Source organism: Eurosta solidaginis, chromosome 2 (genome assembly GCF_040869045.1).
Source record: "Eurosta solidaginis isolate ZX-2024a chromosome 2, ASM4086904v1, whole genome shotgun sequence".
NCBI classification, from domain to species: Eukaryota; Metazoa; Arthropoda; class Insecta; order Diptera; family Tephritidae; genus Eurosta; species Eurosta solidaginis.
This window is the reverse complement of record NC_090320.1, coordinates 167,231,755-167,251,504: the sequence shown is the minus strand read 5'-3', so window position 1 is coordinate 167,251,504 and position 19,750 is coordinate 167,231,755. Positions and strand designations below refer to the sequence as shown.

At 42.2% G+C, this 19,750-nt stretch overlaps 1 protein-coding gene across 3 annotated transcripts in view; it reads left to right on the top strand.

Annotated features, from left to right (window-relative positions):
* Window positions 1-9,063: 9,063 nt before the first annotated feature.
* Window positions 9,064-19,750, top strand: part of LOC137240311 (MTOR-associated protein MEAK7) — a 401,092-nt gene continuing 390,405 nt past the window's right edge. For 2 of the 3 annotated variants that reach the window (XM_067766373.1, XM_067766374.1), the window contains exon 1: window positions 9,064-9,337. Coding sequence is in view for 2 of the 3 variants with exons in the window: in XM_067766374.1 (XP_067622475.1) it covers window positions 9,080-9,337 (258 nt within the window). In the remaining variant the exon portion in view is untranslated. The remainder of the gene's footprint in view (window positions 9,338-19,750) is intronic. The other variant, XM_067766372.1, reaches the window with a different exon arrangement.

The following is a 19,750-nucleotide window of genomic DNA, read 5'->3' as shown; positions in this document are numbered from 1 at the left end:
AAGCCGTCGGGGGAGGTATTAACAGACGCGTTTTTGCCTCGCTTCCAATAATTCGAATACTTTTTCGCCTTTGGACTATTGATAACAGGACAAAACGCGTCTTTTAATTTCTCTTTTCACATTTTTGGACGGGCTATTGCAGTCGACCTCGGTTTCAAACTGTTTTTCGCGGAGAACTTTTGAACGGGTAGAAAAACTTAGCACTCGTGTTTGTATTCTTAATACTGGAATAACTACGCGTCCTCAGATACGCCAATTCAAGACTTTTATATACTTTTCTGTAGGACCCATATAGTTGCACTACATTTTCATACTAGGTAGGTAGGTTGAACTGGCCGGTCCATGAGGACCTCACATAAACTGATTGAGACCGTAGTGTTACCAGAAGTTTGTTTTAAAGACCAAACTGAAAAACCCTATCATATGTTATAAAATAACTCTGTCCTCTTGGCAAATACTAGAAGCTTCCTAGGACTTAAGCCACTTGCTGCTTCTAGATCTGACAGCTGTATCACTCCTAATAGCTGGAGTCTTAGCCTGGCGAGTGCAGGGCACGAGCACAGAACGTGCTCGATCGTTTCCTCCTCCAGCCCGCACTTCCTAAATCTGCTATCACTGACCAAGCCTAATTTAAAGCCATGTGACGCCGGAAGGCAGTGTCCAGTCAGAATACCCGTCATGAGTCTACAGTCCTCTCTTTTTAATGATAGAAGCAACTGTGTTAGTCTAAGGTTGTAAGACCTACACATAATCTTCGGCACTTTACAGCCCCGCGCTTGAACCCACGCCTTTCCCGCTTGGTCGATCATGTGCACCTCTCGCCTTCGCTTAATCTCGCCCAATTTAGTTGGGACATCTACGGAGCATGTTTCAAGGGATGCGCCCTTTTTAGCTAGTTCGTCCGCTTTTTCATTCCCATCTATTCCAATATGCCCTGGGACCCAATATAGATGTATGCTTCTCCCTGTCCCGATTCTGTCCAGAGACTGCTTACACTCTAACACGCATTTAGATGCTGTGCTATGCGAGATTATTGCCTTAATTGCTGCTTGATTGTCAATATAAAAGTTAACACGGTGGCAGCTTAAGCTATTCTATTCTAGGGCTTCTACTGCTTTGGTTACGGCTAATATTTCCGCTTGGAAAACGCTACAGTAATCCGGCAGCATGTAGGATCTGCTTATTTCAGGATCAGCACAGTATACCGCAGACCCTACTCCTTCCACTACTTTGGAACCATCGGTGTACACATGTATCGCCTCGTCCGCCATTTGCGCACCCTTGCGCCAACCGTCCACCTCTAATGTGGCCTTAAGATCTTCGTCAAAGCGCAGATAGGGAATCATGTAGTCTGTTCGATTTGTGATTGATGACGCTATACTACTATGGCCATATGGTCGGCGCTCAAGCTGCCCCGAAGCACCTAGCCTGGTTGCGGTCATTAACGCTTTGTGCTTTGCTACCAGGTCTACAGGTGGGATGTGCAGAATGGCATATAGTGCAGCCGTCGGGGTTGTTTTCAGGGCTCCCGTGATGCTAAGCATCGATAGTCTGCATACCCCCTCTAATTTTTTGAGGTATGTTGTTTTTTGTGTGGCTTTCCACCAAACAAGAACTCCATAGTATAGAATAGGGCTTACAATCGCTGTAAAAACCCAATGAGAAAGAGAGGGCGATAGGTCCCACGTACACCCCAGGATTCTTTTACATGCATAGAGTGAAGTTGAGGCCTTCTTGACCCTCTCCTCCACGTTGAGCTTCCATGACAGCTTACTGTCTAGGATGATGCCTAGATATTTTGTGCAAGGTTTCTCCTGTAAGGTCACCCCTCCTAACTTAGGCCTGGTCCAATTTGGGACCTTGTATCTCTTTGTAAACAAGAACATATCCGTCTTTTCCGCATTGACTTTCAACCCGACATTAGATGCCCAGGTATGAATATCCCGAAGCGCCCGATCCATCAAAGAACTAATTGTTGGAAGGCACTTTCCACTTATGACAATTGCAACGTCATCTGCGTAAACCGTAGGTTTTACGGGCCCCTCATCGAATTGCCTGAGCAGTTGGTTGATGACCAGCGTCCACAGCAGAGGTGATAGCACCCCTCCAAGCGGCGTGCCCCTGTCCACTGATTTTGTGGCCTCGTACAATCACCATTGTGATGTAATCTTCCTGCAATTTAACATGCAGCCGATCCATCTCGTTAAGGCTGGATGTACTTTGATGTACTTAAGACCATCCATATTCGCCCATTTAGAAACATTATAGAAAGCCCCGGAAATCTCTAAGAAGACTCCTAGAGCATATTCCTTATATTCCATGGCTTTCTCTATGCTTATTGCCACCCTATGCAAGGCGGTGTCTACCGACATGCAGCCGATCCATCTGTTTAAGGCAGGATGTACTTTAATGTAATTAAGACCATCCATAATCGCCCATTTTGCAACATTATTGAAAGCCCTGGCAATGTCCAAGAAGACTCCTAGAGCATACTCCTTATATTCCAGGGATTTCTCTATGCTTATTACCACCCTATGCAATGCGGTGTCCACCGAATTGCCTTTGGTGTACGCATGCTATGTTGTGGAGAGCAGCTTTTCATCCACGTTGGACTTTATGTACACATCTATAAGCCTCTCAAAGGTTTTGAGCAGAAATGATGTTAAGCTTATGGGTCTATAATCTTTGGGATACACGTGCCGATCTTCCCCGCCCTTGGTAGAAAAGCTACACGAGCAGTTCTCCAATAGTGCGGTACATGATTCAGTCTTATGCACCCATCGAATATTATTTTAAGCCATTCCACGACCGCCCTACTTGAGACTTGTAGCATGGCCGGGAATATACCATCTGGGCCCGGCGATTTAAATTTATAAAACGTCTTCACTGCCCACTCGATCTTGGTATCGGTCACCAAGCCCGGCACTACTAGCTCCGTGATCGAAGTGTGAGTGATGTCTGCTGGCTCTTCTAAACCGTCTCCCGGTGGGAAATGTGTATCGAGAAGCACCTCAAGGGATTCCTCACTATTACGTGACCATTCCTCGCTCTCTTTCTTTATTAGTCCCTGGACTATATTTCCCTTTGCTAGGACTTTTTTCAACCGTACAGTTTCGCTGGAGCACTCTATGTCCGTACAGAAACTTTTCCATGAGTTTCTCTTCGCCCTGGTAATTTCACGCTTGTAGATCCTCAGTAGATCCCTGTACTCGTCCCGACACGCTTCGCTTTCCGCGGTCTTTGCGAGCTTAAACATTTCTTTTACCTGTCTTCTTAGAAGACTCAGCTCATTGCTCCACCATGGCGGCTTTGCTTTTCCTCTGAATCTTCTTAGAGGGCAAGCTTTGTTATATGCAGTCATAAGCGTCCTTGTTAGGAATTCATTCGACTCCTCCAGTTCCTCTACATTAGCAACCTCTTTGGGTAGTCCCAGTTTTGTTTCTACATATTTCTGGAATTTAGTCCAGTTGGTTGACCTAGGGTTTCTAAAGGTTCCTCCTTCTCTACCCTCTTTAGGGGGATGCTGAAGCTGATATACGCATGGTCGGAGAAGGATGGTCTATAAAGAACCATCCAATCATACCTTGATATATCACGCTCGGAGCTCAATGTAGTATCCAGAACATTGCTGGATGTTGGACCAATGTATGTAGGGACATTTCCCCTGTTGGCTATCTGCAAATTGGTTTGCAGGATGTAACAAAACAGAGATTCGCCTCTCTCGTTCGTATCTGCTCCTCCCCACGCATTGTGGTGCGCATTTGCATCTGCGCCTATGACCAACCGCCCTTTGCGCCCTTCCTCCTGTACTAGCCTTTTGCACTCCATCGGAGGAACCTCCGCAGCATGGGCCGTGTAGCAGGACGCCAGGATAAATGCCTGCTTATTCTTTTGCTCAACGGCCACCGCTACGAGATCCTCAGTGGTGTAATTAGGCAGCATATATGAATGCAGCTGTTTCCTTACCATTACTGCAGCTCGCACCCGCCCTTCCGTTTGCGCGTAGTAAACGCCAAACCCGCGCGCGCTAAGTCCAGAAACCTTTACTCCCCATGAGAGCCACGGCTCCTGGATCAGCGCCACGTCAAACGAACCCTCCTCAAGGGTTAGGAGGAGTTCGCTCGACGCCACTTTACTATGTTGGAGGTTTATCTGTAGGACTCGCAGCACCATTGGGCTGTTTTTCCCCCTCCAGAACCTTCGTCTTGACTTCGTCGTCCTCCCCTTGCCCTTTTGGTTTAGAGTATTCGAGGCCCCCTTCAGCCTCTCGTGACTGTTGTGCCGGGTGTTCCTCTGTGCGAGTCACAGCACCATTTAGCGGTTGGTCCTCTTCTAGCACGTTCGTGGTGACGTCGGGGACCTCCACCCCTCTTTTTCCCTTAGGCTTTTGAGGTCCTTTTCGACTTCGCCCACCTCTAGCGTGTTAGGGTTTTTATCCTCGGGACTTCTTTTCCTGAGTCGCATGTAAATTTTGCCAGTTGCCAAAGGACATTTTGCCAAGCTGCGTGTACAAAATATCCTCCGCCTGTACAGTGGGGATTTGCGCTTTATCCACCACTTCAAACCGCGCGTTCGCGCCTTGCCTTTGGAGATTTGGAAGCACTTCCTCCAGCCACCGCAAGCTCGAGATGTTGTCGCACGCTATCATCTTCGCACCATTATACCATCCCCCCCCCCCCCCCCCTCCAATCAAAGGTTGGAAGGGGCTTACTTGGTTGTTCCCGTATTATCTTAAGCATTAAGCTAATAAGCTCCCTTTCCAGAGATCTCCACCTTTCAGTAGTAATTTGTCCGAAAGGACTGCTACGATCAACCAGCGCCACAGTCAGTGACTGCTTTGCCACATCACTCATCTTCTCGGGAAAAGCAGGAGTCTTAGTGTTATCTCCTTTTGGCACCTCCGAGAAAGCCGGAGTCTTAGCGTTAACTCCCTTTAGGGCCTCCGAGAAAGCCGAAGTCTTAGCGTTATCTCCCTTTGGCTTATCTTTTACTTCCGTAATTGGAACTTCCCTCTGACTCAGCTTTTGAGGTAGTTGCTACCTCGCTATTGGAGTCCATCTGTCTTACAGCTTTGGGCCTACTTGTCTTGTCTATGCGACTGCCCTGCCTCGCGGCTTTAGGACTGAGTCCTTTCTGCCTCTTGAAAGCAGGCTTGTCGCCTTCCGCCGAACGTTGCCTCTTCATTCTGCCATTCGACGCTTCTTCCTCCTCGTACCGGTTGCAGAACCGAGGGTTTCTCGCAGCAGACCTTTTGAACTGCCTTCGACCTACTTCTACCGCTTCATGGGCCCATTCCAAGCATTCGATCTCCACTTCTGCTGGGTCGACCACTGCTCCCAAGCGTTGTACAATCCTTAGTGCTGCACGGTACTGCGAGAGATCTCTTTTACTTCCTCTGCTCGTTACACTTCTCTACTCTTCTACTCCGTTTTCATTTGTGTCGTCCTTGGATTGCGACTCAGTCCTCCTCTTTACATCTTCCTTATTACAATCAGGTAATGAGTCGTTCATTTTCGTCGTACGACCACCTGCCCGACAAGGTGGGCTCAGCGGTCCAGTATTATATACGGCGAAAGAACCGTCCGCCACAGCAGCGCCCCTTACTGTGGTAAGGCCATTAATACTTCCCGAGGTGGCCCGGTATCGGGAAGGCTCCGTTCGAATACAGCCGAATTTATCCCCTGGCTGCAAATCGTCCAATAGGCACGGTCCGCATTACACCCTGGATTAGGGGGTTGGCAGTTCTTGGTCACCCACATCCCGCCGCCCTCCTATGAGGCGAAACGACGTAGATGTCAGTCCTAAACAGCTCCGCCTCATAGTCGGGCACTATGGAGTTCGGATAAGCCCTCACACCAACGACAAGGTGCCTACCCTAGTGAGGGTCCAAATTCGTTCAAAAAAATTTACCATCACAGCAACCCATATCTGATATTCCGCCCCTTTTTTTGTTTGCCTGCGTCGCCTTCTACGGCAGCAACCTCGGTAATTTTGACACTTCGTTCAGTGTCAAACGCATGTTCCGCGCAGGTTCCACTGAGTTCCACAATAGTTTGACTCTGACCGAAGTGTCAAACAGCAGTGTGTTAGAAAGAGAAAGGAATTGTTTCCTTCTCATACATATCATAATGTTAAACCTGTACTATGATTATAACGAAAGGTTACAGAAGCGGGCTACTGTATTGTTCAACAACATAATTTTGTTTGAACAGTCCTTCTCAAACATCCACTAATGTCTTCGACAGGTACTGTTATGGAACTGCTCCCTGTACTTACTGCAGTATTGACGAAAGAGAAGTTGAACTACTTTTCTCTCCATAACTTACAGGCGCTATTTCTCCTAAAATTACATTTCTTTGTTTTGAGGAAGACGGATGCTTACGGCGTAGATGGTCATTTAACTTTTATGTGCTTCCAGAAAATTAAAATTTTCTTTTGCGTATATAAGTGATACTCACATCCCTAGTCTGAGGCTAAGTAAATGAAGTCACAACCATTGTGAATGATGACAAAGTGTGATCTCTTCTGCATAAACGTCAAAATTCCAAAGTGATTGGATCACCTGATTCGTATTTGACTATCGCTGTCTCATTCTGTATCTCTTTCTATCACCCGCTGAAGATAGGCGCCGCCATATTGAACAGCCTGTCAAAACGCTGAAAAGTAGCCATATTGAACAGCCTGTCAGGCAGTTGACAGATAAGAGATCACACTTTGTCATCATTCACAATGATCACAACAACAATAAAGCATGCAGTCACTTGTATCTACATAATCGAATCAATCATTATGTCTACACATATGTACGTACACGCAGCTGAGAAGCAACGCACAAACACATGCAGACATCTTATCTGAAATGGTCCTAAAGGTATGCAATTATAATTGTGGAAGTGTGATTCACACATACAAGCGCATGGGGTATGAGAGAAGCTATAAAGTATACATCTGTAGTTGTAGCTGAGAAATTTATAACTAACTAGTAAGTTCTGGAATTAGAAAAGCCTAGAAATATGCAGCGAGGAAATCAGACAGTATAAAAAGGCGACAACAGTAGGGGGAGAGTTCCGTTTCATTTGAGCTTTCAATCAGTTTTGATTAAGCACGCAATCTGTCGGGCAATAGTAGAGTTATTTATTGTGAAGTACTTTAATAAAAGCCATTTTGCATTATTAAATATTGGAGTTATTTATTCAACAGTTTAGTGATTCGAACTTAGCAGAAGATTGCAAATAAGAGGAATTGCAGTAAATTAGTTACAATAGTAATGATCGAATCATTCTAACCAAAAACTAGTAACTCGAAAAAATAGTAATGTACGAATCATTCATACTAAAAACTAGTAATTCCAAAAAATAGTAATGAACGAATCATTCATACCAAAAAAAAAACAATTCGAGAAAATAGTTATGAACGAATCATTCATACCAAATACTAGTAAAAAACCCAAAAAATAGTAGGAAATTCTTTAGTAATGAACGAATCATTCATACCAAAAAAAAAAAAACAAATCGAGAATATAGTAATGAACGAATCATTTATGCCAAAAACTAGAAAAAACCCAAAAAATAGTAGGAAATTCTTCACTTTAGTTCACAACTGCTAAAGCTCATCCAAAAATATCGGGAGAGTTGTCAAAAGACGCATTATGAACCCCAGACACCTTTCTGCATTAGCGGCCTTCGGTGGCGCTTATAAAAAATTACCCTGGGTGGGTCCTACACCGGTTTGGAGACCGAAACTATATCCGCGCAAAACACTTTTGGGGAATATTTTGAACAAGGTGCCACAATTTTCCAACTTTTTTTTTCGAGGGGTGGCGGGGGTCCTAAAAATCACAAAATTATCAACCGCGACTCTAGGAAACTCTTAGCTTATGAAATATAAGCTTTTTAATTTCCAAATTTAGTAAAATTTCAACTTAAGTCTTGCACTTAAAATTCGGGTCGCACATGTCGATAGCGGTATTAAAAGACGCGTATTTGCATCAAGATTCAGAATCCGAAAGCAGAAACTATATTTTTTATCTCGTTTAAAAGTTATTCGCGGAAAACACGTCGGTACTATTGTCGCTATTTTCGTTGCTGCAATTAAACAAACGAAAACAAATGAAGGTGGTGAATAGCGTTGCCAGCTCCGCAACAATATCTTTTTATCTTGGTAGAACATTATAAAACAAAGTACATTGATAGTGTATGTTTGTTTGAATTTATGTCGACGTGCCACCACCTTATAATGTTCTACCAAGATAAAAAGATATTGTTGCGGAGCTGGCAACACTATTCAGCACCTTCATTTGTTTAATTGCAACAACGAAAAAAGCGACAATAGCACCGACGTGTTTTCCGCGAATAACTTTTAAACGAGATAAAAAATATAGTTTCTACTTTTGGATTCTGAATCTTGACACAAATACACGTCTTTTGATACCCCTATCGGCATGTGCGACCCGAATTTTATGTGCAGGACTTAAGTTGAAATTTTACTAAATTTAGAAATTAAAAAGCTTATATTTCATAAACTTACAAATCAACAAAAAATTGTAAAATCGAGGCACCTTATATAAAATCCAACCTTTTGTTTGCAAATACCTCCGAAAAGAAATTTCCAATTTCCGCTTTCGGATTCGTGATCCTGGGCTCAAAGCGCGTATTTTAACTCCCCTCCCGCTGTTTTTGGATCAGTTTTAGCAGTTGTGAGCTAGAGTAAAGCGCGAATTAATGGTGACTTATAACCATAAAGCCATAACCAGATAAAACAGCTGATCGAACCTACCTTATGGAAATCAATGTAATCGATTAATGGTGCCGTACCGTAACGCTAACTCGATTACATTGATTTCCTTAAGGTAGATTCGATCAGCTGTTTTATCTGGTTATGGCTTTATGGTTATAAGTCACCATTAATTCGCCCTTAAAGTATTACCAAATAGTAATGTACGATACATTCATGCCAAAAAGTAGTAATTGAAGAAATTAGTAATGAACGAATTTCAAATGACTATCGAATGAATGAGAACGAGTAAACTATCGAATAACTCGATAGTTTTCTTTCGATAGCTCCCAACACTAGTAGAGATATGGTGAGTTTACGTATGAAAAACAGCTTTGGTCCATGGTTTTCACGTGACGGATTAATTATTCATACTCAAGGAAGACGGAAGAAAAACAAAAATTGTGTACTGCAGAAAAACAACTTTATTGGGAATAAAATGGGCAATCAACAGGGAAAGAGCAATAAGAGTTTACCATTTAGTCCAGAGCAGATGAAATTGCTTGAGGTTTCATTTCGTGTTTGCGGAGCACATTCAGATAATTTACAAAGAGAAAAGTTGATGGTATGTTTGTGTGTAATTTGTGACTGCGGTAAAAGTTAGGGGAAAATTTTAGAATAGCACCCCCCGAGTTCGGGGTAAAACTTGGGAGTTCTCGTGAGCACAAATATATATATTTTTTAGTGCGCAAACTTATAATTTAAAAGTTATTTGTTGTTAAAGTTTGCAAATTTAGCAAATTTCTATAGCACTTTAATTTACAATTTACATATCTTCCAAAACCTTAATCCACATACATATCTATATAAATTGGCAACGATAAACTTAAATTGCATTTTTGTATATTTCACATTTCATTTTTGCATTGTTTTTACTTATTATAAATGTTTTTATTAAATCAATCGCCCTTTTGTAGCAACATGCACTTTTATATATATATATTTTATTGATGACATTACAAAGCTGTGCTGCCACATAAACAAAAAAAAAAAAAAACATATAAATATTACCTTACCACCTTTCAGTTAATAAAGAAAAATGAAAATATATATTTTTACTACTCATTTTGAAAAGTTGAAACACCTTTCCGCGTAGGCGGCCTTCGTCCGCGCTTATAAAAAATAACCCTGGGCTACGCCATGCCAAGTCCGGATGTGTGGTATAACCGTGGCTACCGCCACGGTGATGTCCTTCTACGTAGTACAACCTTCTGCGCAAAAGGGTGTACTACGCAGAGGGACATCACTGTGGCGGTAGCCACGGTTATACCACACACCCGGACTTGACATGGCGTAGCCGAGGATTATTTTTTTATAAGCGCGGCCGAAGGCCGCCTATACAGAAAGGTGTTCTACCCAGACTGATGCACAGGCGCAGCCGGTGTTGGATCGGCTAACATAACAATAAACATAAGAGTTATAAGGTAATATCAGCTCGTTCACGAATGCAAAAAAGAGCTTTTTCAAATTTTGGGTAAATAAAGACTAGAAAAGTTAAAGATATATATACGTCAGATTAAAGGTATTTTTATAAGTTATTTTTCGATTCTGCACTTGTTCCGTTTTTTAGATGTGGCAGCACAGATTTGGAATGTCATAATATATATTGTGATCGGGAGAACTCCCTCTTTCATTTGATACCAAGTTAAACCCCGAACTCGGGGGGTGCTAAACTAAATCGCTGCCAAAGTTAGTTGAGGGGTCGACTGCGGGGAATATTTTGAATAAGGTGCCACGATTTTCCAACTTTTTTTTTCGTGGGGTGACGGGGGCCCTAAAAATTACAAAATTATCATCCCCAACTCTTAGTTTATAAAATAAAAGAAATTTAGCAAATTAATCACAAAATTATCATCCGCAACTCTAGGAAACTCTTAGTTTATGAAATATAAGCTTAATAATTTTCCAATTTTTTAGTAAAATTTCAATTTAAGTCCTGCACTTAAAATTCGGGTCGCAAATGTCGATAGCAGTATCAAAAGACGCGTATTTGCGTCAAGATTCAGAATCCGAAAGCAGAAACTATATTTTTTATCTCGTTTAAAATTTATTCGCGGAAAACCCGCCGGTACTATTGTCGCTTTTTTCGTTGTTGCAATTAAACAAACTATTAAAACAAATGAAGGTGGTGAATAGTGTTGCCAGCTCCGCAACTATCTTTTTATCTTGGTAGAACATTATAAGGTGGTGGCACATCGACATAAATGCAAACAAACATACACTATAAATGTATTTGGTTTTGGTAAAACACTTTTAATAATTTGGAGTAGCCCAGGGTTACTTTTTATAAGCGCGGCCGAAGGCCGCCCATGCAGGAAGGTGTTCTACGCAGAATTACCGTTGGAATCAGCATAAAAATCTCTTTAAAGTCCGATTTTTTATTTTTTTTTTTTGACAAATGTTTGTATTCTGTACTTGTTCCAATTAAATACATTAATATCAAATTATTCAGAGAATTACAAAACAAACAACATTGATAGTGTATGTTTGTTTGCATTTATGTCGACGTGTCACCACCTTATAATGTTCTACCAAGATAAAAAGATATTGTTGCGGAGATGGCAACACTATTCACCACCTTCATTTGTTTTCGTTTGTTTAATTGCAACAACGAAAAAAGCGACAATAGTACCGACAGGTTTTCCGCGACATGTGCGACCCGAATTTTAAGTGCAGGACTTAAGATGAGATTTTACTAAATTTGGGAATTTAAAAAGCTTATATTTCATAAATGAAGAGTTTCCTAGAGTTGCGGATGATAATTTTTTGATTTTTAGGACCCCCGTCACCCCTCGAAAAAAAAGTTGGAAAATCGTGGCACCTTATTCAAAATATTCCCCCAAAATATCTCCGAAACTAATGGATGGATTTCAAAAATTAAAAAATCGAAAAATAACCTAAAAAAATACCTTTCATCTGATGTATATATATCTTTAACTTTTCTAGTCTTATTTACAAAAAATTTGAAAAAGCTCTTGTGGTAGATATTTTTTAAATTTTACTTTTAATTCTGCGTAGAACACCTTTCTGCATAGGCGCTTACAAAAAATAACCCTGGGCTACGCCATGCCAAGTCCTGGTGTGTGGTATAACCGTGGCTACCGCCACGGTGATGTTCTGCGTAGTGCACAGTTCTGCGTACCTTTTGACGTGGAATTACCCCTATAGTTATTATTTGCACAAAAAAAAAAAAAAATTATACTGTTGAACTCACCGTAAACACCACTACCGATAGTCATATAAATTTTTTTAATTTGACAAATGTATGTATTCTGCACTTAAGCCCAAAATACATTGATAATTTATGTCGACATGCCAACACCTTATAATGTTCTACCATGATAAAGTTATTTTTTTGGAGCTGGCAACACTATTCACCACCTTCATATGTTTTCGTTTGTTTATTTGCAACAACGAAAAAAGCGACAATAGTACCGACGGGTTGGGGAATATTTTGAATAAGGTGCCACGATTTTCCAACTTTTTTTTCGAGGGGTGGCGTGGGTCCTAAAAATCACAAAATTATCGTCCGCAACTCTAGGAAACTCTTAGTTTATGAAATATAAGCTTTTTAATTCCCAAATTTAGTCAAATCTCATCTTAAGTCGTGCACTTAAAATTCGGGTCGCACATGTCGATAGCGGTATCAAAAGACGAATATTTGCGTCAAGATTCAGAATCCGAAAGCAGAAACTACATTTTTTTATCTCGTTTTAAAGTTATTCGCGGAAAACCCGTCGGTACTATTGTCGCTTTTTTCGTTGTTGCATTAAACAAACGAAAACAAATGAAGGTTGTTAATAGTGTTGCCAGCTCCGCAACAATATCTTTTTATCTTGGTAGAACATTATAAGGTGGTGGCACGTCGACATAAATGTAAACAAACATACACTATCAATGTATTTTGTTTTGTAATTCTCTAAATAATTTGAAATTAATGTATTTAATTGAAACAAGTACAGAATACATACATTTGTCAAAAAGAAAAATAAAAAATTGGACTTTATAGAGATTTTTATGCTGATTCCAACTGTAATTCTGCGTAGAACACTTTTTTGCATGGGCGGCCTTCGGCCGCGCTTATAAAAAATAACCCTGGGCTACACCATGCCAAGTCCGGGTGTGTGGTATAACCGTGGCTACCGCCACGGTGATTTCCTTCTGCGTAGTACACCTTTCTGCTCAGCACCCAAAATAATATTTGACTAAAAATTATTAAAAGTGTTTTACAAAAACAAAATACATTGATAGTGTATGTTTGTTTGCATTTATATCGATGTGCCACCACCTTATAATGTTCTACCGAGGTAAAAAGATATTGTTGCGGAGCTGGCAACACTATTCACCACCTTCATTTGTTTTCGTTTGTTTAATTGCAACCATGACGGAACGATACAAGGTGGCAGCATGGTGACATACCTACAAACATAAATAAAAATTCAATGTATTTTGTTTTTGTAAATTCGATGGACAAATGTCAAAATCGTACTGCGCCCAAAGTTGATGTATCGTCAAAGAGGATAAATAGAATAAGAGCCGTTACTCGTTATTTTTGAGGCATTTACTCGATGTAAACTGTGAGGTAGTCGCTACTTTTATTCTATGAGGGACATTTTTGAATTGCCTTCCATTTATCCATGCGGTGTTGTCACTTTATGCAAACGTGTTTTTTAGAAAGAGAATTAAATAATTAAATACAGTCGGGAAAATAAATACAAATACCCCATGAAAATGTATAGAAGACATTTATAAACTTCTCGCCCAAAAAAAAGTAGCGACTACCTCATAGTTTACATCGAGTAAATGCCTAAAAAATAACGAGTGACGACTCTTATTATATTTATCCTCTTTGGTATCGTTGCGCCATGATTGCAACAACGAAAAAGCGACAATAGTACCCACGTGTTTTCCGCCAATAACTTTTAAACGAGATAAAAAATATAGTTTCTGCTTTCGGATTCTGAATCTGGACGCAAATACGCGTCTTTTGATACTGCTATCGACATGTGCGATCCGAATTTTAAGTGCAGGACTTAAGTTGAAATTTTCCTAAATTTGGAAATTAAAAAGCTTATATTTCATAAACTAAGAGTTTCCTAGAGTTGCGGATGATAATTTTGTGATTTTTAGGACCCCCTCTACCCCTACAAAACAACAAAAGTTTGAAAATCGTGGCGCCTTTTATAAAATCTAACCCGCGCTCCGGGCCATTTTTCGGTTTTTTGGAAATAACTTTTGACAGAAATAAAATTTTGAATTTCCGATCTCGCATTCGTCGTCCTGGGATCAAACTGCGTTGTTGTTGTTGTTGTTGTTGTTGTAGCGATTAGGTCACTCCCCGAAGGCTTTGGGGAGTGTTATCGATGTGATGGTCCTTTGTCGGACACAGATCCGATACGCTCCGGTAACACAGCACCATTAAGGTGCTGGCCCGACCATCTCGGGAACGATTTATATGGCCACATTAAACCTTCAGGCCATCTCTCCCTCCCCACCCCCAAGTTCCATGAGGAGCTTGGGTCGCCAGAGCCTCGTCTGTTAGTGAAACGGGATTCGCCGCTCGAAGGTGAGGTTGACAATTGGGTTGGAGAAGCTATATATTGCGCTACACAACCCCTTGAATCCCATCAAACTGCGTCTTTTGACATCTCTCCCGGGTCGGGTTTCAGTAGTTGTGAGCTAAAGTAGACAATTACCATATCTTTTGAACGAGTGAAAATTTTTATTTTCCGGCTTCCGTTTATTAATACTGATTTCAAGACGCGTCGTTTGACTCGATATTTTTGGACGCGTATTAGCAGTGTCATGCTGTCGTATAGAATTACCAAAAAAATAACCAATAACCTTTGAAATAAAAATTTTAATTTTCGCTTTCGGATTCTAAAAATGGAGGTCGAAACGCGTCAATAATCCAAAGGCACTCCAAATTTTACCCTTTTGTAACGTCTCCCCATACCGCGATGATACCCTTCTAGGCATTTTTGGACGTGTATAAAGAGTGTTGCGTTGCCGTATAAACCACCACCTGCGTTGGCAGGTGCTTGATATCATCATAATGCTTACGGTTATAGTCGTCGGTCGCGCGATTGAAGAAAAAAAAAAACAAATTTCGACCATATTGCTTCCTGTCACCCCTGCTGTGGAGCGTAGATGAACTTCTACCGAGGCTCTCAGAAAACGGAATCCGATGTCAGGAGTATGCGGACGATATTGTTATAATAATAATTATTATTATTATCTTAGTTTACAAATAAATGTATAAACTATTTTTGGTTAGGGTACATGGTTACTGAGACCATATGGTTCCCTGCAATTAAACATATTGGTATGTAAGCTAAATGTATATTTTCTTAACTTAAAGGGTTGTTGTTGCTGTTGTTGTAGCGATAAGGTTGCTCCCCGAAGGCTTTGGGGAGTGTTATCGATGCGATTGTCCTTTGCCGGATACAGATCCGGTACGCTCCGGTACCACAGCACCATTAAGGTGCTAGCCCGACCATCTCGGGAACGATTTATGTGCAGGCCATCCCCTCCCTCCCCACCCCACCTAATAGCCTCGACCGATCACAAATTGTCATCAATATCCTCTAACGGGAGTCCAAGGAAACTTGCCGTTTCAACAGGGGCGGACCATAAGGAAAGGTGTGTTAGAGGCGTTGGTTCCACATTACAATTAAAGAGATGGTTGGTGTCATGTGGGGACACATTGCAAACGGGGCATACATTTTGTATGTCGGGGTTGATTCTGGATAGGTAAGAGTTTAACCTGTTACAGTATCCAGAACGAAGTTGAGCAAGAGTGACACGCGTTTCCCTGGGGAGTATGCGTTCCTCTTCCGCGAGTTTTGGATACTTTTCTTTAAGTACTGGATTCACCGGGCAATTCCCGGCATAAAGGCCCAAAGCCTGTTTATGTAGTTCACCAAGGACCTGCTTGTGTTTTTTCGCTTCATACTGGGTTCTCAGGTGCCGTATTTCCTCAAAATGCTTACGGAGATGACTCCTTAAGCCCCTAGGCGGTGCTGGTTCCTCAATCAGATGTCTGTTGGGATGTTTGGTCAGCATCTCATTTCTCTCCCTGATGGGGAGTATTCTCGCCTCATTATGCAGATGGTGTTCTGGGGACATAAGAAGACAGCCCGTGGCGATTCTGAGAGCAGTATTTTGGCAGGCCTGTAGTTTCTTCCAGTCGGTAATTTTTAGGCTTGGCGACCATATGGGTGACGCGTAGCACGTAATCGGCTGGCTAATTGCTTTGTATGTAGTCATGAGCGTTTCTTTATCTTTTCCCCGGGTACTGCCAGCGAGAGATTAGAGGATTTCGTTACGGCTCTGAATTCTCGGAACAATTGCGGCTGCGTGCTCACCAAAATGTAGATCCTGATCAAACGTCACACCCAAAATTTTGGGGTGTAGGACAGTCGGTAGCGTAGTGCCATCGACGTGTATGTTCAAAATGGTCGACATTTGGGACGTCCATGTTGTAAATAAGGTCGCGGAAGATTTAGTCGGTGATAATGCCAGGTTTCGCGTGGCGAAAAAACTGGAGAGATCAGTGAGGTAGCCGTTTATTTTATTGCATAGCGCATCAATCTTTGGGCCTGGGCCTGTGGCCATTATTGTGCAGTCATCGGCGTAGGAAACGATTGTGACTCCTTCCGGTGGTGAAGGTAGCTTAGATATGTAGAAATTAAACAAAAGTGGGGATAGGACACCACCCTGTGGCACCCCTTGTTTAATTCTCCTTGGTTTTGAAGTTTCGTTTCTAAATTGCACCGATGCCTGCCGACCACCCAGATAATTTGCGGTCCACCTTTTAAGACATAGCGAAAGGGTAGACCCTTCCAGGTCTTGCAGTAACGAGCCATGGTTAACCGTATCAAAAGCTTTTGATAGGTCTAGCGCTACGAGTACTGTTCTATGGTGGGGGTATTGATTTAAACCGCAATTTATCTGGGTGCTAATGGCATTTAGCGCGGTGGTAGTGCTATGGAGTTTTCTGAAGCCATGCTGGTGAGGGGCTAGCTGCAAATTTTCTTCGAAATAAGGGAGCAAAATGGCTTCAAGCGTCTTTGCCACTGGCGATAGGAGAGATATCGGACGGTACGACTCACCTATGTTAGCTGGTTTCCCAGGCTTTAGTAGCGGGACCACCTTGGTCATTTTCCATTTCTCGGGTATGACAAAGGTGGAAAGAGACAGGTTGAAGACATGCGCTAAATATTTGAAACCCTCTTTCCCTAGGCTTTTAAGCATCGGCATGGCTATGCCGTCTGGGCCCACTGCTTTGGATGGTTTAGCGCGACCAATGGCGTCCTCAACCTCTTTAGCGGTGATGGTGATTGGTGACGCGCTGAATTTGTGTTTATGTGCGTGTCTTTTGGCTCTCCGTCTATCTTTGTCGACCGTAGGATGCATTATATATTGTCGGCAGAAAGCGCTCGCGCATTTTTTCGCATCCGACAGCACTTTGTCGCCAAAGGCGATGGAAACTTTGTCTTTGTGCTTAGTCGTATTCGATAGGGACTTTACGGTGGACCAAAGTTTACCCACACCAGTAGAGGGGTTACAACCTCTTAGGTGCTCCTCCCATTTCGCCCGCTTGTGTTCGTCCGCAAGCAATCTGATGCGTTGGTTTATATCCCTTATTTGGGGGTCGCCTGGATCAAGCTGTCTTATAAGGTCACGTTCTCTCGCTAAGTTTGCGGCCTCCGCCAGGAAGTGGGGCCGGATTTCGGGAATTCTCCCGGCGGGAATGAAACGTGCCGAGGCGGATTCAATGACCTTACGGAAGGTACGCTCCCCTTGGCGGGCATCAGTCGGGATAGGGAGGGCAGCAAAGCAGTTGGTGCGGCGGATTTTGTTCGATATGGACTGTATGCGCAAATGGTAGCACCTGTTGTTGTTGCGGTTATAATAATAAGCGTTTCGGTTTTTAGTACTTTAGCTTTAATGCTTCAAAGTAAAACTTCTAATTAATAATCACTACGTTACACAAAATATTATTTGGTGACTCTGGCGGTCGTATATGCACAAAAATACATGTACTTTCACAAATTATTATTATTTAGGCAGCGGCGATGTTAACGAGATGAAAAGCGCGAATCAAAGTCAAAGTCATTTTTACTAGTTGTTATTAACTAACTATTGGAAGTTACGAACGATAGAATGAAAACAATGAGAGAATGCAACTGTGTAGACTTGCATGTTAACCCTTATGTTATCATATTTGCATAAGCTCTACTCAACACAATATGTATAAATGAACTCAACATACCGCCACCCTTGAACTACCTTGATATGTTCAATATATGTAAATTCCAAAGGAAATAAATTTAAATACAAAGATTTAGCAAAAAAAAAATGTCAAACTTAAATTAAGTTAAATAACTGCATATTAGTTTTCTTCGGAAAATACATCCCCTTGTGTTGGTAGAAGACACAGCATAGATATTGGTCGAGTGAATTCTCCATTTGCGGTTTTTATCGTTACGACACGTACGTGACCATCTGTACCAGGATGGCAATGAATTATTCTTGCGAGGGTCCACTTTGTTGGAGGAGATGGTTTATTAAAAACAGCGACGACGTCTCCTTAAAAATTTCGTGATGGGCGGAACCACTTAGCACGTCGTTGCAAGCTGACGAGGTATTCGTCTCTCCAACGACGCCAAAAATGTTGACGAATAGCAGAGATCAACTGCCACCTTTGTTGCAGGGTTCCACAAAACCCTTGACCCTCAGGTTCTGGAATTGCCCGCAATGGTTTGCCTACCAGAAAGTGGCCAGGCGTTAAAATCGATCAGTTGTTGTTGTTGTTGTTGTTGTTGTTGTTGTAGCGAATAGGTTACTCCCCGAAGGCTTTGGGGAGTGTTATCGATGTGATGGTCCTTTGTCGGATACAGATCCGATACGCTCCGGTAACACAGCACCATTAAGGTGCTGGCCCGACCATCTCGGGAACGATTTACATATATGGCCACATTGAACCTTCAGGCCATCCCTCCCTCCCCACCCCCAAGTTCTATGAGGAGCTTGGGGTCGCCAGAGCCTCGTCTGTTAGTGAAACGGGATACGCCGCTTGAAGGTGAGGTTGACAATTGGGTTGGAGAAGCTATATATTGCGCTACACAACCCCTTGAATCCCTTGGGGCGATAGAGATTTCTCTTGCATGATTGACACAACACTTTTGGAAGACACTAATTTTGATCATCGTAGTTTTCGAAGATCTCAAGAATCCTTGCTTTCAAGGCTGTTCCTATAGTAACCATGGATTTAGATTTACTCCAACACAATAAACAAAATTTAAAAACTGAATAAAAAAAACGGCTCATTGTTCGATTTCAGTTTTTGCTGAAGTGTAATCGTAACATATTCCCAAATCATATTTCGAAAGAAAATTTGAAGGGCAAGCACTTCAAGGTCAAATCCGATCGAGGACCACCGTGCGCAGGATTGCTTTCAGAGCGTTTGTGGTTCCAGCACTCTGGGGGTAAGACATCGTGAATATAGGCGACGCGATTGTGATTCAACGCGATTTGCGACAAATGTTTCCCATTTATTAGGGTGTGCTTTCAGCCACGCCAACGTAATTGTCTAATCTGTCCATGCTACCTGTGGACAACGAAACTCTTTCCAACTATGTGTAACAGCCTTGACCAATTTTGCGGCAAGATGTGCAGCGCACAACTCGAGACGAGGTAATGTTGTTGTTTTTAGCGGGGCAACCTTCGTCTTGGAAGAAATTAAGCCGATCGTGATATGACCATCCTTATGTACGGTGCTAGCGTATATGACGGCGGCATAGTCGCGCTCAGAAGCGTCGGCGAAAACGTGCAACTCTGTAAACGAGTGTTTTGTTCCGACTCCGACCCAACGGTTGACCTTAAGGTCAGATAGGAGTTGCAATTGCGTGCGATGATCAAGCCATATCTTGGCTATCGTATCTGGTACTGGGTCACCCCATCCAATATTGGA